This window comes from Triplophysa dalaica, chromosome 11 (genome assembly GCF_015846415.1).
Source record: "Triplophysa dalaica isolate WHDGS20190420 chromosome 11, ASM1584641v1, whole genome shotgun sequence".
NCBI classification, from domain to species: domain Eukaryota; kingdom Metazoa; phylum Chordata; class Actinopteri; order Cypriniformes; family Nemacheilidae; genus Triplophysa; species Triplophysa dalaica.
Window position 1 is genome coordinate 5,612,089 of NC_079552.1, and position 19,646 is coordinate 5,631,734.

Here is a 19,646-nt window from a genome sequence, read left to right on the forward strand (position 1 = left end):
CTGTGCCTTTATAAACCATACTATGCGACATACTGTATGTACCTAATTCTGCTGTTATGAAAGGAACTATGCGGAGATTTTAGCGCCTTCTATTGGTGAGGTTGCGAATTGCAACCAATAGTTCACTCCATCCCTTCACCTCTCCCTTTCGAAGCACTAAAGCAGCTGACACAGGACAAACATGTCATCAGGTCCTCGCTTCTTTGCCGGAGGAGACAAAGTATTTAATAAATGAGCTGTGTAGAGCAGTTTGTCCATTAAGGGCTACTGTAGAAGCAACATTGCAAATTCAATGTTAGGGACCCGTGGCATATGTAGATAGAAATAGCTCAGCCTAAGGTAACAAAAACATAATGCTTCATTATGTAAGGTCTTTATACACTTCTGAAGACATAGTTGTGTATTTTATTTTGTAGTTCTGTTAATGGATCCTCCAAACAATTACACACCGGACCTTTAAATGATTATAAGTAAAGTTTATATTCAACTGAAAAGTCTAAACCTCCACAGACAAATGCACTAAATGACTCCTAAAGCTGACACAGTACTTATGTGTTTGTGTGTCAGCAGTTAGATCTTATCAGGTTTTAACACCCAAAACACTCAAGTTCTCCCTCTCATAACTCCCTCTTGTTTGTAATTATATAACAGCACAAATCCTATAATATTTACAGTATGTTTATTCCCATGTCCTCTAATATAGATGCAATGTTTATACATGCTTTCTACAAATAGCTTGAAGACATGATAGAAGTGTAGCGTTTCCTCTGTGTTTGTAAACCCTACAGAGAAAAATGAAAGACGTGCATGACTCCGTATTAACTAACAAGTCAGCCCTTCACCCTACAACTAATGGAGAAACCCATCGTGATCTTCGCTCACTGCAGCAGGTGAGAGCATGCACCTGTGAATAACACCACATGATGTGACAAGTGACGGATGTGTTAAACACTTCTAATGAATACTGAGTGTTCTGAACATGAATGAGTCTTTATAAGAACTTAAAATGTTTTTCAGTGGAATTAATGAGTCTGCGTTGTTTCTTAGAACTGGTGCTTCTGCGTTCCCAACGGGCATCTGAGTACAGTATATGTTCTCCATGGTGCCGTCAATCTCACATTAAGAGGGTGACATTGGACTTTCTTGTTCAAAATGCACTCATAAACTTTCGGTTTTTAGAATTTTACAAGAGGCTCTTTCAAAACGAACTTACAGTACGTGCAGAGTATCCTGCCTGGGTGAAATCCCACTGTAAAGGTGTTACTGCTTTTTCTTTAGAGGTATAATGAAGGTCAGGCGTATGTTTAACACAGTTCTCACTCAAAGGTGCAAAGGTACTACTGTGTCATTTTAATGACCACTCACAGTTTGAGATTTTGACCTTACCATGTGCAGGCTGTCGCTACGCTGACACAGGAGGTGGAAGAGAGAGAGAGCGAACTAGAGGAACTCAAAGAAAAAGAAAGTCTTAGTCAACCTTCTTCTCACCTCACACAGCAAATCAGCACACTTGAGGTACAGCAGAAATGTGTTCTTTGGAGACAGAATTTTTCTACAGAAGTTAAATAAATCTGACATTTAGAAAGTCCTCAATAATATAACACTGCTGTCCTTCTGAAACCTTAAATCTCCATATTTTGTGGTTTTAATTTTTCGTCTTAAATTATTATTATTGGTCACTCTTCGCGATTGTCACTAGGTTTTGAAAATATCTAACCAATAAAAAGTGTTAAAAAGTGCTTGTCAACTTTGTCATCGCAGTATTCAATAATTTAAAATTGTTTTTCCATCTCCTGAAAACAGCGAATTCGGCCATAGGAGGTTTCAGAGGGACAGCGACAATAAACAATATATAAATAAAGTGCTTTAAATAGTATTAAATACATTTAATTGCTATGTTAAAATTGTAAACATGCACAAAATAGTAGATGTTTTTTAAATATTTGTATTAAAGGGGATTGTTCACCCAAGAATAAAAATTATGTCTTCATTTTTTCACCCTTATGAATCTTTCTTCTGTGAACCACAAAAGAGGATTTTTTGAGAAATGTTTCAATAGTTTTGTGTCTAAAGTCACTATGGATAGTTAATTTTAATAATTTACTGTAATATGATATTTTCAGTTGTGAATGTACACTTTTATAAAGAAACGTGTACTCTATAAAGAATGTGAAGCTGACGTCACGCCCTATGTTGCATGTTGCAGAGGCGCCGCCATCTTGGAAGGATCATTCTCCATTGCTGTTATTGTTTTGATATGCACCGTTACTTGTTTAGTTTGATATATGGTGAAATCGAAAGGGGATTTTCCTGAACGACGCTACGTAATGCTATTGCAGTTTTTAACGCAGCAAAACTGACCTACCACAGCTATTAAGTTGTTACATAACCATGATTATATGTCCTAATCAAACAGAACACTGCATTGAACGCACTGGCAGCGATCCTCCCGAGATGGCACAACATTCAATAAGGCCTGACATAGCTTCACATTCTTTATAGGGGTGGGCACCACAGAAGACTTACTAAACAGGGCAAAATAGCGTGGCAGCGCAATTTAAAAAAAGTGCAAATGGGACTGAAAATTTCTGTGGGTGATTTACTACAAAAGAGGTGTTTGTGCTGCCGCAAGCTGTTAGGAAATCTGGCCCTTATGTACAGTAAATCTGGCTTTATATAAATCTGCCTATAACATAATATCCCCACTCTGCAGGCGGTTCTGGACAGTGTGTGGAGAGATCTAGAACAGCGGTGTGGAGCTGTGCAGTGGAGTCTAGATCAGCAGCAGATGAGCGAAAGAATACTGAAGGGTCTCCAGATACTCCTGCATGTGGGAACAGAGAAACTCACCTGCACCTCAAACCTGGAGCTCAAGAATGCACAACAGCTACACACAGAGCTAAGCACACACACGGTACGTATAACACGCATTGACAACAGACCTCAAAACAAACGATTTCAAGTGCACAAATAGAAACATTTCAAGACCACCAGAGCAGGCCAATCTCTCATTTATCTTGTGAATCCACACAGAAGTTTTTCCTGTCTCTGGGCTCGCACCTGCGGAGACTACAGCAGCTGAGTTTGCGGATGTCAGACAGCGCCCCCTCTGGCTGGGAAACGGCAGTGTCTGAAATGGAAAGTCAAGTGTCCAGTGTATTGCATCAGGCTCAGGGTGTCGGAACAGTTCTGCATTCAGCGCTTCAGGTACGAGAGATAATTTAAAAAAAATCTGATGTGTAATGACACTTTTATAGTGTTTCTAAAAGTGAAGCTGACATACAGGGTTGATGGATGATAAACAAATTCATTAATGAGTATGTGAATGGATGAATCATTGAATGAGTAAATGGATTAAAACTGAGCCAACAATTACATAAATTAATTTCAGTTCTTGTCATTTTTTCAGGTTTGGACTCACTGTGAGGAAAATCATTCCTGGCTAGAAATGCTGCTACAGGGCTTAGACACTCAACTTCCCATAATGCCTCTGCGACAACAAACTGAGAAGCAGCTGAGCAAAAATCTTTCAGTCTATCAGGTGACACTTCATGTACTATAGTTAGCATATTGAACCACATGTATCTCTTTAAAAACAAAAGAGGGATATTGAGAGATTTCTTCTGTGGTGGTTATCGTGAAAGCCTACTCAAGGATTTTCATATCATGGTTATTCGCGGTAACAATATTATCTTAATATCTATTTATATATAGTTTAAATTTGTGTTTATTTCTTTATATATATAGTTTGTTTATTGTTTACAGAGTTTGTAACCATTGTGGCTCTTAAGGTAAAACTTTAAACGGGTGTTGAATTATTTACGACACCCCTATGAGAGATCCTTGATTTACTCCATCTCTTTTGTTTGTTACAGAGTGTTCAGGCGGTTCTGGAGGAGAACAGAGCTCGGGTCGGTCTGGTTCTGGATGAGGGATGCAGACAGCAGTTGCAGATTTCATTCAGTGAAGTGGGCATTCCCGTGCATATAATAGGCGTATCTACTTTAAGACTTGAGCAGCGATTGGCTTCTCTTCAGAGGAGGGTGGAGCAGGGACTGGACTCCACCCACCAGCTAAAACAGCTTTGGAACAGGTGAATGTGATATGCTGTCATGTAGATGTTTAATAAGATGTGAATATATAGAAGGCATAATGCCTGGAAAAGAGGGCTGTATAATAATCTATCACGGCTGTACATTTTTCTAGATTCCGAAGGGATTCGGAGGCTTTGAATGAGTGGATGGACCAAGCTAAAGAACACCTGCACACATGGAAAGATGACGTGATCTCAGGTGACCAGAAAGCAGACAAAGCCCTCTCCTACTCCAAGCAGTTTACAGTAAGTGTATATAATAATTATTAATATTATGATTTATGGCAAAAATAAAAAAATCCCGAAATATGGAGATATGAGGACAACAGCATATGATTCTGTTTGACTCGTATGTTTGTGATGTTTCGAAACAGGAGTTTGTAAAGGAGCTGGAGGAAAAGTCTGCCCTAAAGGCATCTGTCATCGGTTCTGGATCTTTGATCCTGATGCTCGGGGAACGAGAGCAATACGTTGAGACACAAAAGAACAACAAAACCAGTGTTGCTCATAAAACATCCTCTGGACATACAAAAGACCTACAGCCATCTAAATCGAGCAACATCCCTGAAGAATTCTCATCAGTAGATGTCACCGCTTCATCTGCTGCTGAGGACAATTTAGAAACCATGTTTTCCTCAGGTCAAAGCACATTTTCAACTGGAACCCATACTACTACAAAGAGTTTAAATACGGATATTACCAAATCTAGATATTCTCAAGAATGCGTTCAAGACGTTCTTACAACAGACAATAATTCGGACATCTACGCAACCGAGCACATTTACTCATTAGATAGTGTCAGAAATAAAGACAGTGCCTCTGAGGAACCAGCTTCATCCACACAAGGATTGTCTGTTAAACCGGACATGATTCTGTCTCCAGTTCTGCTGTCTCTTCAGTCCCAGTTATCTCAAGTGGAGCAGGACTGGGTGGAGATTCACTCAAACATACCCACCGTACAACAGAAACTGCATCAGGTATATTTACATTTATGGATTTGGCAGACCATATCATTCTCAGTGACTTAAAAACTATTAAATAATTCAGTATGTGTTCCTAAGATTGAACCCACAACTTTGAATTTACAAGCCCCATGCATTAAAAAAATTCTGTATATTGCTAAAGTTCTCCTGTTTTGGCGTATTGTCTCTCTGGAAGAGAATAGAAAAGGTGTTAAAGTTTGTCATGAAGGTCAGGTGGCCATCCAGGAATGATTTCCAGCAGCAGATGAGATCTCTAAAGAATACAGTCCCTTTCCTATCATTTCACCCATTATCAGGCATCTTTTTCTGGTCCTCATATCCTTTTTTCTGTGATTACATATATCACCCCTCACCACCTTCCACAGTTTTCTTCTTCGCCCTTCTTTGCTACTGCATTTTCTTTCCATCTCCTCCTTTCTTCTCATTCTCTCATCTGTTTTAATCTCTCTCTTCCTCAGGATGTGGTGAGGAGGCTATCTCCTGAAGGGCTGCTGACTGATGTGTGTAGCTGGATTACAGGGGCTGAGAGCAGGTTACAGGCGGCCGAGCGAGAGGGTTACAACACCTGCAATGCAACAGAGCTCAGAAACCTGCTCAAAACATATCAGGTATCTTTCCATCTCTCTCTCTCTATCTCTCTCTCTTGAATAAAATTCACTTCATTGTTGTCAAAAAATATATAATTGTATTACCAAAGTGTTTGTATGGGAATACAACAATAATTATGCACCACTAGTAATAAAGTTAAGTTGCAACAGCACAATAAATAAAATAATTCAGAGTAAGCATAGTAAGAAAATTCACATTTCATGTCCAGTTTTTTCCTCATGTGCCAAGTATCAGTGTACTAAGCGGGATAATGTACAAGCAGCCGGCTGTAATCGTGAAATAAGCCCCTTCAGTTTAATCACACTTATATTATATTATTTCTGCGCTATATAATATTATATTATATTATATTAATTATATTATAAAAATTAAAAAACGTTAATTCTTTTTTATTATAATAAATATCTACATCTAATTATTTGTAAAGAATCACAGTTTTAAGAACACATTTTAGTGCAGGTTTACCAAATTTAATGATGCTGAAGTTTTTGTAAGGAACTAGTTTATTTCTATTCTTTCCCCCTTGCAAACTTTGTCCAGGAGATGAAGCGTGAGATGAGCTGTCAGCAGATGTCTATAGAGTTTATTAATCAGTATGAGCTGAAGAGAGTCGGGTTCGACTCACACACCTGCAGGTACAAACATACTGCTTTTGCTGAAAGTGTGGGGGACATCTATCTGCGCTGGCTCACTCTGCAGGCTTGTCTAACTACACGGGTGAGTTTAGAAACAAAGAAACACAACAGACATTCATTTAGACATTTGCATTTTCCTCATGATGGTAGACTGACAAACACACAGAGGAACGATTTAAAATGTGCTGTTTTTCTCAGCTCCAACATACTAAAGAGATGGTGAGGATCTGTGCGGAGCGTGAGAGTAAACTCCAGCTCTTGCAGAATTGGGTTAAAGGTCAAAAACGGTGGATGGGATTGGCTGAAAGGCCTGTCAGTCGCTCATTTGCTGAGAAGAGCCTGAAAGACTGTGAAGTATGTGGTGTTTGATTCTTTATAACTGATTATGTTGATGCTGAGGTACAGTATAGATAGCTTTCTAAACCTCTAAGATTTAATCGTAATTTATTTTTATTCAACTATAGGAGATAAGGGAAACATTGAAGTCCAAATTCTCTGAACTTGCTGATCTGAGGATGAGGAGACTTACTCCTGACAAAGCACATGGAGATGAACAATTTATATCAAAAGTTGAAAATCTCTCCCGATCGTTGATCGATCTTTCTCAGCAGGTACAGACACAGAAGCTTCTGAACAGCTTAAAAATGTGTATCACTTTTAATAAAGGAATTTAACAAAAATTCTATTTATAGGGTACAAACCTTGGGAATAGTCTGCTGCATGTGTGTAACGTGTGGTCTCAGTTTGAAAGTGGGAGGAATCAGGCAGTTCTAAACACAATGAGGATTGGCCAATCACTAGAGTACTGCCACGCCCCTCTGCTCTCCCTCTCCGCCCTCCAGAGCCACATTGATAAGCTACAGGTTCTGTCAATCACTATATTTTCCATAGTGAATATTAAAGTGAACTATGCATTTTTTAATATAATTTGAGTTATCATAAATTAAACAATGGACATTAAATACATAATTAATAAATAGATAATAAACTCAACTATTCATTTCATTTTGATGCAATTACATGAATGTAGACTGAACAAATGTTACAGACAGAGATTGTCATTACTGAGGGCTTGTTCGTGTCTGTAGGTCCTCAAAGACAAAGCACAGGAGTTTGACATGATGTGGGAGGATCTTAGAAAAACTTTCTCAATCCTTATTGGTGGAATTAATGCAGACTCCGCGCAGATACTCTTGGAGCAACTAGAAAAAGAAAAAGCAGGGTAAGATTTCATACTTGCCAGCCCAAAGAAATCATGTGTGTGTTTGAGTTTAAACATCTTTGCGTTGTGCTCTAGGTGGTCAGAGATGCAGGAAAAGGTGACACACATCTTGCAATGGTCACAAAGTCTTGTGAAGATGTGGCAGAGATACTCAGTTATGAAACACACCTGCTCAGAGAAACTCCAGCATTACAAAGAGCAACTCGCCGTACACACTACAACACCAGCTGAACACGAACAACTTACATACAACGTTGAGGAGCTGAACACAGTGAGTACAGTCCAACAAACAAGTCTGACCACATTATGGATGTATTTTTTTGTTTATGTAATATTTTCTTTATTGTTTCTTTTTATTGTTTATTATTGTATCATTTATTGTTGTTAAATTCTCCCTCATTTGTAAGAAATTTGAATAAAAGCTAAATTAATAACTGTACATGCTAAATATATTGTATTGCAAATAAATATATTTCATCTCTTTAGGTGTCACAGAAAAGCTTGGAGACTCTGCAGGTTGATGTGGACCAAATGCTTGATGAATCTAAAGATCTGATAGAACAGATGGATGTTGAAGATGCTGTTTTCATCAGGTCAGAGTGTCGCCTGTTAACCCGCGGTTACCTGCAATTAAACCAAACTCTAGCAGGAAGAATTCAACACATGCAGGTGAGACTCTTATTAACTAACATCTTTGTGGCAGATTTAAAAGCCCTAAAAAAATCAGCATACTTGTTGAAATGACATCAGGATGAGTAACACAACTGTTGTTTTAATATAATTGAATGTGTCTGTTCAGGAGGATGTTGAACAGTTTCAGGAGTTTGAAAGATTACTTCAGTCCCTTGAAACACAGTTACAACAGTGGGAAAGCACCCAAAGGACGGAAGGCCAACACACAGTCATTTCTGAGGTGATAAATACATTCACATTCAAAATGCACCATGTCAAACTATAGACATTTTTAAATAGTTAAAATAAAGTAAAAATAAGGATGTGCTAGATATAGGCCTATTTTTGTTTGTGTGTCCAGTCAGGTCTGATGGAGCTCAGTTCTTTCTCTCCTGATCTGGATCTGCTGAACACGCTGAGCTACAGACTGACGCTCAGTGACTCTGCGACACACAGACTGCAGAACCTGAACAGGAGGTGGGCAAAGGCCTCTACACACGCTCAGGAGAGATGCAGGTGATTGTCACAATCCTCTTTTTTAGTTCTTCAAAAGTGTATTACACCTTATTTAGATGGAAGAATAAGAACATGCACATACAAAGTACTGTGGATTTATAATTGTTTGTGTGTGTGTAGTGAGTTACAGGCAGCCAGTCTGCGGCAGAAGAGCTTCGAACAGAAATGTGAGAGCTGGCTGGTTTTCCTACAGCGAATGGAAGACAGTTTGGCTGTAGAAATCTCATCAACTTACCCTGGACTAAGAGAACAACAACGCACACATAAGGTACAACAGTCACACACAAAGCCTAAACACACCCATCAGAGATGCAATAGATGCAAATGTCCTCAAAAGTTTGTCTACACGTGTGTACAATATCCATGAAAGAAAATGTCAAATAAAATGTAGATTTGATTTAAAAATTATTTTGTATGAAGTACTCGGTTGTACTGTATGTGCACACACACACAGCCATTTGAATGACAAGGATTTTGAAGGACAAATGTCAGGCTATTTTTATCCATATGATGTAGGTCAAGCCAGGACACACACAAGCACTCCACATGTGAATCATAGATTCAACCATGTTTTGAATCCCACATGAAATCTTTTCTAGTGTTTTCAGGCTGAGTTGCCTCTAGGCCATCAGATACTTCACACCGTAATCAGTGAATCTCTCCTTCTGTTGCACAAGGGGGAGGTGGAAGACAGGTAATGTTTCCCAGCATGCAACTCTGCTCATGACATAATGAACTATTTCTCTGGTTTTAACTTTGAAAGATATTATATATTTGGCATAAATGGGATTTCTAGTGACCGCCCTGTGTGTTCCCTCAGGAGTGACTTTCTGTTAAAACTCTCCCAGTTGAGAGAACACTGGCAGGGGGCGGTGCAGAGAGCAGCTCAACGGCACGCTCTAGTGGAGGGGCTAATACAGCGATGGCACCTTTACACACACACACTGCAGAAACTCCGTAGGCTCCTCACACTCGCACACACACTTCTGTCACCCGCCGGTCCCACCCACTGTAGTGTTCTGCAGCTGCGACTCTCTTTAGATGATCTGAAGGTGAGCAATGTTCAAAGACAATCTTTCTGTACACTGTATTTTGCATGATTAAGATTTGCTTCCATTTAATTTTATTTCATTAAGTTTTCTTTATTTCTCCAAATAAACCTTTTGAAGTCAAATTTCAATGGTTTACCCTTATATGGTGTTTAGGTCTGTGGGACGTTTTTGTGGATTCTTTTTCAATATCTGACATTTATATTTATTCAAGATACAGTAAACTGTTTTTTACATCCATATCAAGAATTTAACTTATTTATTTGTTAACTTTAAATTTTTCATCAATGTGATTTAACTGAGGATGTCTTTGCCATTTTTAAGCATACGTTGTCTGTTGCTTGTTTGGTTTTAAACCCAATAACTGTGTATCAGTTTAATTCAATTAAATTAAATTCACGTTTATTTGTACATTACTTTTCACACTTTATTGCAAAGCAGCTTTACACAAGGGCACAATACAAAACACATAAAAAATGCAAAAAACAGGTTAATAAATAAACAATATTAGTATCACAATGAATCGATTAATGTTGTGCCATTATTGATCAACAATTATCTTAAACATTTTTATTATTCAGTATTACTTTTTATTGTTACATTAAGTAATCGTTGCAAATATTAAAAATGTATTTAGTGTTTATTTTACTCTCTTTCTCACCCTCTGTTCAGCGTACTGAGCTGTTGTTTCAAAGGTCAGTGTCTGCCTATCTGTGTGTGATGGAGGTGGGCAGGCAGCTGTTCTCTGTGAGTGACATGCAAACACAGACACAGCTGCAAACAGACCTTGCCACCCTTCAAGAGGACTGGGAGCAATGCCTTTGCATGCTAGGAAAGAGAAAGACGCTCACGTCTGACATCATTAAGGTAATTGGGTTTGAAATGGTACCTGTTGTTGACTTGTTCACCTGCATTCTGTTTAGCTGTTATTTTCTATAGACCAGCAGTTGTGTTAACAGGCTAGACTCGTGAGATAATAAAACTATGTATGCTCATCCGGATGTGTGAGGTCAGAGGTGACATGGTAAATCAATAAAGCAATATGAGAAGGTGGTGAGGAGTGCGATCAGATTTTAAAACTGGTTTTACAGACACAGGGCTTGAAATGCAATCATAGAAAAACAGGAAATATAATATATATATATTTTGTACACTCAGATTTAACGTAGTGCAGTCTATGATTTCAAAAAATCATCATTCACCAATTATGAAAAAGTCTTCACAGTCTGATGTTACTTTGGATGGAAATAGTAGGTTATACTGTATCATCTGCCCAATCACACAACTGCTACACACAGTAAATCACTATAGATTGTTGTAGGACAATACAAATGTTTGATGTGTGTGTGGAATAACGAGACATTTCATTATGGAGGTTTAGTTCAGGAATGAGGACAGAGTTTGACCTACATTCCCTATGATTCCAGTTAAACAGCTGGACTAATCCAGATCAGACCTTTGTACACACTAACACACATACAGTGTTCTTGGGCAAAAAAAGTGATTTTTTTTCTTTTATCTGCTTGTATTTTTTTATATTATTTAAAAAATAAATGTATTTCTGCCTTTCTGTCTATCTCTCTGCATGTCCGTCTACTCTTCCGCCTGGTTTTCAATCACACACCTTAGTTAAAGGAACCGTTCCAACCAAAATATATAGCGGCTTAAAAACTATGCAAATCATTGACAATGATGTTTGTGTATGTGTGTGTTATTGCATATGTGCAGATATCATGTGCTTAAGGATCTGTCTTCTTGTTGCCATTAATGCTCTGTTCTCATCTTTGATATTCGCCCTGACCAATAAAAAAGTCCCAGAACCACCCTGAATAAAGAGGCGAGAAGATAAGATATTGCATCCAGGGCATGTCAGAGCATTATAGCAACCGAGGGAATCATTTTATTGCAAATAATTTTTTTGCAGAACTGGGAGACCTGTGAGACCCGACTAGCCGATCAAGCTCAGTGTCTGGAGGAGTTGAGATCCAGACTGAAGCAGTCGATCCCAGATCAGCAGAGGGAGATGGAGGAGGAGAACATCCTTGTAAAGGTATGATAACTTATACAGGCTGGCTCCTCCTCAGGTCAAAAAATGTATGACCTCATAAACCTAAAAATGGAATATATATCGTAAACCAATTTCATACAAAGCTGTGCAAGTGTCGGGTTTTTATTTTGTTTATTTTTCAATATTGCAATATTGACTTAACATAATTTAGCAGATAGCTATTGCTATGACTCTGTCAGTAGACAATTATGTGCAAGTGTATGGACCAATTTGGGGGTTAGTAAAATTTATATTTAAAAGTTAAAGGGAAGTTAAAAGGATATTGTGCACTTGAAAACTGTGAGCAAACACAACATTCACTGTTTGTGTTTCATGACACATTTGGATTTAATGTCCTGTGTGGTGGTATAGGCTTATACAGCTCTGATCCCTCTCTCTCGCTCTCTCTCTTTTCCCCTCCCCCTGTGTCCTGTGGGCTTTAATCTTGCTGGGCCAAAGAGAGAGAGAGAGAGAGAGAGAGAGAGGGAGATTGTCTGAGGGATTCAGTGCTGAGTGGTGTTTCAGTGTGTGTGTGAGTGACGGTGCTGTGTTATGTTATGCAGGAGGTTCATGATTGTTTGGAGGATTGGGCCGTCAGTTTGTCCGAGCTCAGCACCATGAAGACGGACCTCTCCCAGTACATCCTGACCGATGATGTTCTCCTCCTGCAGGAGCAAGTGGAACATCTACACTGCCAGTGGGAGGATCTCTGCGTCAGAGTAAGATTGTTACTTTGTGTAGGTGTATAAAAGTCTGTGTGTGTAGTTTGAGGAATTCTTTATGTAAAAAGATAGACTATGTTTACTAAATTATGAACCTAATTCAATCTTTAACATTTACAAGTGTATAAACATACTAAAGAGAAAGATTATGATTACTGCGTAGTTAACATATTTAAAATATATATTTTCTATTTTAAGATTTGAAAAGAATTCATTTAAACCGTTATTTCTGCCAAAAAAGAAGGTTTTTGCTGATTTATCTAACTTCTTGACAGTTTTGTGTAACTATCACACAAACGTGTAACACACACAAATACAGGCATTTCAGCAATGTTAAATACAGAGTGTGTTCACAGTGTTGTTATTACTCAAGAAGCAGGTGTGATGTTTTTTCATCAGTGCTCATTGATTCAGATCTGTTTTTGTTTTAAGTTTCTTGAGGTAGCATGTTGCTTTGGTGGCTGTTGTATTGATTTACTTTCTGAGTGTGTGTGTCACTCATCCAGCTGAATCAGTCTGCTGGAGTCTGCCGGGGTCATGTTTTAGGGGTCTGGTGTGAGTTTTGGGGTCTTTGACACCGGAATGTGAGAACAGATGGTAGAACGAAGCAGAGGGGTGAATGGAAGCAGAGTTCTATAGCTCTTTGTTTTGGAAATTACTCTCAGTGTGTGTCTGTCACACGCAGAAGTGTGTATGTGGGGGGGGGTGGGTTGCCTGGTAACCGTGGGGTCCACATGTGTCAGCTGTTTGGGTTTTAAAACTTTCTAATGACGTGAATGTTTGGTAAAAGTTTTGGACAGAATTGAAAGTTACAGATTTGCAACCAATTTTTTGACATATTATAGACTTTTGTTTTGTTTATTATCAAATTACGGTTTCGTAGATTTACCCAACCCAACTGATTCCAAAAGAACACTACATTCAGGGGATAAATCGAAAAAATATTTTTTAATATGGCCTTGATTTAGTATTTTTAATAATGTGTGTTTCAGCCCTTTATACATCTGTAGATAAAGATTCATATTAGTCCTTGCTGTGTAAATCTGAAATTTATATGTTTTTGCTGTCATATCTCTTATGTATTATCTTTCTCTCTGTGCAGGTGTCTATGCGTAAGCAGGAGATTGCTGACCGGCTCAATGCCTGGATCATTTTCAATGAGAAGAACCGTGAGCTGTGCGAATGGCTGACACAGATGGAAAACAAGGTGGCAGACAGTGCCGAGCTCAGCATCGAGGAGATGGTAGAAAAACTCAAAAAGGTGAGATGAATCACCTATCACTAAACCCTGATAAACATAAACCAACCTCAGCTATAATGCACATATGTTCCAGCATTCCATTCAGGCTGTTTTGTTAATCTTTAATGGACATTATTACACATTCACTTGGTTGTTAACTTCTGTTTTTAGTTGCTTTATTGTGTCTATAAGCAAACCAACCAACATCAAGAACTGTGTATAACTGAAGCTTGGGCATTTTTATTTTTTGGCTTAATAATTTGTGCAATTATGTTAGTATCATAGAAATGGCTTAGTTCTTCATCTTGATCCTTAAACTAGAGGCATATGAGGTTTAAATGTTTTAGTTGTACTGCATAATAGGATCGGAGTGGAATTTGCTCTTTGTGAATGTCATGTGAATGGTACTAAAGACACTATAAAGATATTAATCTCTATTACTTTTCCACACTGTAGGACTGCATGGAAGAGATCAACCTCTTTAGTGAGAATAAGACGCATCTGAAACAACTTGGAGAACAACTCATCACCGCTAGCAACAAAACCAAAGAGACGGAAATTAACGAAAAGTTAGAGGACATCAATGACCGCTGGAAGCATCTGTTTGATCATATAGAGGCCAGGTAAGAATTACTGTGTTTCTCAAGCGTGTGACTTTGGTCATGTGACACGGACTGAGTTGTGTCGTGAGAAGGAAATGAAAGGAAACTTTGATCTGTTACATGTCAATCCTGAATCACACAGCAATACAAATAGCAGTGGAGCTGGGAAATGCAGTTAAATTTATTGGCACCTCATAAAAACAGATTTTTTACTGATTCGAGATTGTTTGTTTATGTGAGAGAGACAGTCAAGGTGAACCAAAGGGATGTTAAATGTGGATGTGCATTACGTCAGTACAGATGGACAGTCACTGTGGAGAGTGTGCTGAGGGAGGAGGGGCGGAGTTGTTGTTTTATCCCGATCTTCGTTTGATTGACAGCTCTCTTAGTAGACAGATGGTGGCTGTAGCTTCCGATGGTTTGAACTGTAGCATATTTAGTTTGTTTGCAAACAGGTTGGCCGCCAAAATCATGGCTTGATGCAACTATTTTTATTGTGGTTCACAGTGGATTCCTTAGATTTTAGAGAGGATTAAAACACAAGTAGCTCTGTGCCACTGATGTCACGATGTAGAGGTCTGCAAGTGCAAGGAAACACTAAAAGTAGCTTTGTGGATCAGTAGGTAAACAGGCACGAGACTGTCATGTCTGGCCTCAGACAGAGCTGAAGCTTTACACCTGTCAACCATCCCATCAGCCTTTGAGACTCCACACTACGGAATATAACCAATGTACAGTACTGCTGCGGGACAAATATTAAGAGCCCATTCCAAATTTTTGTTTAAAAAGCATTCTTAGATGTATTGTGGCCATTTCAGTTCAGTATCTGAGGAATTTCAACAAAATCAAACCCCACAATTGACATGAAGTCATCCAACAGCAAAATGTTTGACAGAGAGCATTACAAGATATATGAAAACTGTGATCAAAATCAAGGTTATCACACAAAAAAGGATGTGAACTTTTCCTAAATACATGTTCAAACATTACCATTTTATTGCTTAAAAGTGAATATGAACTTGTTTTCTTTGCCTTATGAAAAATGCAGAGCATCTTTTCTGTTATTTTGACCTGTTTCTCCAGTTTAAAATTTTCTAAAAAAATACTTTTGCTTGAGATTTGCGTGAAATATTGTTGGTCACAGAATCAAACAAAAATGATAATTCTACCTAAACACATACCTGTAAATAGTAAATTCAGAAAAACTGAAAATAAATTTGAGTGGTCTCTTATTTTTCTGCAGCTGTAAATGCATAGTTTACACAGTTTGATGGATTTGACAGCTGTGGACTTGTGTTGAGTGCAAAAATATTAATCGCATTTTTCAAGTCCAAAATATACAGTTTGTACAAAGTATCCTGGGAAAGTCCCCACAATGTATCAAAACAAAGGTGTGAGAGAGAAAGAATATGTCTGTGTTGATAAATCTGTTGAAGTCATTTGTTTTCACTGTGTCTGAGGTCAAAGTTCACAGCTTTGACTCCTGCATGCCTGTGCACGTCTCATCTAGCCTCGCTTATCTGTATCTCTGGAGTGATCAGAGATTATTTTCAACATCTTTGGCTTTGTCTGTCTGTTTAAAACATTGAAATACTTTACAAGTGAATATATTTGTGTGTGTATGCTGCGCATCTTAACTGTAGATTCAGCTCGTGTATGATGGAGACAAATCTCTGAGTAGGATTACAGAAGTTGACACAGACTCTTCCGACTCTTTTGTCACTTAAAATCACAGCAGAGTTCACCCCGGCATCTGCACCCACACACAGCAGCTGCTGTCTGCTAGCATGGGCCTTTGTGTCCACTCGCCATCCCATAAGTCTGCTGTCTACACTTATTGTGTCTCTCAGCCAATCAGCAGAAAGCTCTCCTGCCATTGGCTGAGTGACAGCAGCCTTTATATTCTTGAACCTTTGGCATCTTAAAAAACTCTGCCCAATGTTGTTGGACAATGGGGCAGATGTTATGTTGAAAACACCCCCTCTGAACACATACACTCCAACATCAAAAGTGCAAAACATCATAACCAAGTTTCTCACATAAAAAAGTTTGATAAAACACTCCCTTTTTTAGGGCCTCATGTAGTGAGATTCAGACACCTGTAGATGGAATAACAAGATTTGACATAATCTTTATTCGCCGTGACTATCATCCCGAATAGAGATCACTTTGAGTGAAGATCAGGAGAATACAGATAAACTGTGAATATGGAGAAATGACATGACACCCATTAAACAAGGAAAGTGTGCTCTAAATATTCCACCCCCATGAATTCCCCCCCCCCCCCCCCTTAGAATTGAAAGCAACAAGTAGCTCTACTTGAGGCCCACCCCAACGTGTTTTCAGACTAAAGGAACAGTTCGCCCAAAAATGATTGATTCTTGATTTGCGGACCCTCATGTTGACCCTAAATTTCTCCTGATTAACACAAAGAAAGATATTTGGAAGAATGCTTGTAACCAAACAGTTCTTGGGCACCATAGTAGGAAAAAATGCTTTGTAAATGCCTTTGTTTTGTTGAACACTAAAGAAGATATTTTGAAGTTCTGCTGCACTTTTTACTTCCATTGTAATTTTCCCTACTATGATTGTCAATGGTGGCCATATTTAATTATAAATATTCTTACAAATTCTTTCCAATTTCAATGACTGTTTGCACATTCCTATTGTGTTCACATATGCTCCGGGATATTGCGTTAGTTTGTTTCTTGTTTCCTTAAATACTCCCACATGTTGTTGTTGCCTGGAGAGACTGCACAGGCTCTGCATTGGGATTGATAATCTGCTCAGGTTAGGGTTGGATTTAATAAAATTAGCCCCTGAAACCTAATCTCAGACCGCAGAGGACTTCAACACACGTAGATTGCTTTATTTGGATTTACACAGTATCAATACACATAGTGTCTTGTACTCTCTACCATCATCCATCCATTACTCCCATGTGTTTTTTAGTCTTGTTTGGATAATTAGTGTCAGAAGAACATTTTTTGCCTGTTTATTGTGCAGCTGGTCATGCATATAAAGTACAATATCACAATGTACGCTTATAATTAAACTAAAATTGAGAAAAGGTGGTGCCATATTTTGAATATAGTCGTTCCTGAAGGGTGAAGTAGAGGAAGTACAAATAACAAATACAGTAGATTTTTTGTTTCATTGATAGTGATATGTTATTTTATGAATTATTTCTGTGATTATCGGGTTTAAAAAAAACAAAAGTCAAATGTGGAAATCCACTCAAAAATATGTTTTGTGTTGTCGTTAATTGAACACATTTCTGTGTTGTTTCTTGGGACAACGCGTTTTGTGTTACTTTTAAATAGGATAACACAAATAATGTGTTAAAATGAACACATCCGTTTTAAGAGTGTGAAGTCCATGGACCCCCAAATCTGGGGAGTGAATTTCAAGGCAAAGGTTGCAGTTCAAAACTTAAATAGGGATAGGGATGTATATAGGGGTTTAAAAATATCAAATGTTTCCTCAACTAGGGTCCCCGCACTGAATGTCGTCCATTTCCACCTCTGCATACAGTATGTAATATAAGATGCCCATGAGACCCTATTGCATGCACACATGCATGTACACTTTAGTCTTCTCTTGGTCATACACACACAGAGAAGGAGGGAGAGAGACAGAGAGGGAGGGAGAGCGAGTGAGCTTGAATAATAAGAGAGGGAAGACTAGGAATGGTGTGATATATACAGTAGCTGTCAGCCTGTGAGGAGTGTGTGTGATCAGCGTTCAGACATGCTAACGCTAACACGAGAGAGTCATGGATCTGCCTCTCCGGTCTGTGAGTAAGTGTTTCCTAATCGCACACATACTGGGATGTCGTGTAAGCATTCGTGTGTGTGTGTGTGTGTATGAGAGAAAGAGGGGGGATGGGGGGATGCTTCTATCAGTGTGTTTACAGAAAGCAGCTACGAGTGTTCATGGGATAATACTAATACAAGCCTCAATTGCATGACTATTAAAATAATGCTTTGCATGGAAACACATACGTTTCAATGGAGGACGTGCAGGATGAATGGAAACAAATGGTGCATGCTCTCACTGCTCTAACCAGAAATGCACCAAAACAGTTCAGGCTTTAAAAGCATGCAGGGTGCACGAGAATCATGCACGATGCGTTAATCCTTAGAAAATGACATGATTATATATTCTCTATATCTCTTCATTAGTAACATCATCCTTCATTGCCTGCTACAGTTTATTTCATGCACCATATTTTAAAGAATATTCTCAGTTGTGTTATTGTAATTGTGTTTTCCATTCATATTGTGTATTTGATCATCTAAAAAGAGCTTGTGTTTGATCACATGCACCCAGTTGTGTATGATGTCACTTCTTCCACATCACCAATCTGGTTTGTTTTGGTCGGTCCTCCATTGAAATGGTCACATGACTACGGAGGAATGCCACCATCCTCTTAGTCATATGACGTCATGTAGTGCGATGTGCACCATTTACACGGTCAGTTATTCTGGTTGCTGAACAGTGAATGGAGCGCAGCAGGAAGACCGGATGTGGGTCACTGTATTTACAGACAAAAAGGCTTTTTTTCCTGTTTGTGTTCTTTGTGAGCCTCAGCTGTAAAGACTTCCTGTAAAGGAATGGCAGTGGGACATGACCACAGTGTCATGATCTTAAAAATCTTTTGACTTTTTTTATACAAAAATATAATCATGCTGACAGAGAACTTAGAAAACTAAATTTTTAGAAATTGATTACTTTGACCAAAGTGAATAAAGCAGCCAGAGTCCAGCATGGATATAAATTATTTAAAGAACTTATTAAACTTACTAAAAAGGTATGAAATATTTTATTCAAAAAAAAAAACCAAAACTTAAGGATGAGACCTTAAGAAGATGGATGATAAAATGCCAAGTGTATGATTTTGCAAAGTTGGCAAAGGTTGGCTACTTTGAAGATGGTAAGAATATAGCATTCAGTTCATTTATTTTGGATTCTTTAATTTACAACATAACAACCAGTTACAGTTGTGTTATTTTATGGTTTTGATGGGTTTGCTAAAATTCTGAAATCTGGAAAAATATAAATAAATGATGGGTCAGGATGAAAAGGTGTAAATTATTATTGTTGTTAAATATAGAATAAACATGTCTTGTTTATATATTTACATTTAGTCATTTAGCAGACGTTTTTAACCAAAGTGACTTACAGCTGGGGTTAACAATTGAAGCAATTGGAACAACATAAGGACAAAAAAGCATAAATGCAATATAACTGGTC

General features: G+C 38.3%; 1 protein-coding gene across 7 annotated transcripts in view; it reads left to right on the forward strand.

The window, feature by feature from the left end:
- Window positions 1-19,646, forward strand: part of syne2b (spectrin repeat containing, nuclear envelope 2b) — a 92,871-nt gene that overhangs the window by 63,075 nt on the left and 10,150 nt on the right. For all 7 annotated transcript variants that reach the window (XM_056760174.1, XM_056760175.1, XM_056760176.1 and 4 more), the window contains 26 exons: window positions 789-890; window positions 1,396-1,515; window positions 2,714-2,914; window positions 3,034-3,207; window positions 3,410-3,541; window positions 3,876-4,093; window positions 4,207-4,339; window positions 4,468-5,070; window positions 5,535-5,684; window positions 6,226-6,402; window positions 6,519-6,674; window positions 6,785-6,931; window positions 7,013-7,183; window positions 7,409-7,542; window positions 7,618-7,813; window positions 8,029-8,211; window positions 8,342-8,455; window positions 8,576-8,730; window positions 8,851-8,998; window positions 9,330-9,424; window positions 9,551-9,782; window positions 10,452-10,646; window positions 11,704-11,829; window positions 12,390-12,545; window positions 13,651-13,809; window positions 14,245-14,411. In XM_056760174.1, coding sequence (XP_056616152.1) covers window positions 789-890; window positions 1,396-1,515; window positions 2,714-2,914; window positions 3,034-3,207; window positions 3,410-3,541; window positions 3,876-4,093; window positions 4,207-4,339; window positions 4,468-5,070; window positions 5,535-5,684; window positions 6,226-6,402; window positions 6,519-6,674; window positions 6,785-6,931; window positions 7,013-7,183; window positions 7,409-7,542; window positions 7,618-7,813; window positions 8,029-8,211; window positions 8,342-8,455; window positions 8,576-8,730; window positions 8,851-8,998; window positions 9,330-9,424; window positions 9,551-9,782; window positions 10,452-10,646; window positions 11,704-11,829; window positions 12,390-12,545; window positions 13,651-13,809; window positions 14,245-14,411 — 4,544 coding nt within the window. The remainder of the gene's footprint in view (window positions 1-788; window positions 891-1,395; window positions 1,516-2,713; window positions 2,915-3,033; window positions 3,208-3,409; window positions 3,542-3,875; window positions 4,094-4,206; window positions 4,340-4,467; window positions 5,071-5,534; window positions 5,685-6,225; window positions 6,403-6,518; window positions 6,675-6,784; window positions 6,932-7,012; window positions 7,184-7,408; window positions 7,543-7,617; window positions 7,814-8,028; window positions 8,212-8,341; window positions 8,456-8,575; window positions 8,731-8,850; window positions 8,999-9,329; window positions 9,425-9,550; window positions 9,783-10,451; window positions 10,647-11,703; window positions 11,830-12,389; window positions 12,546-13,650; window positions 13,810-14,244; window positions 14,412-19,646) is intronic.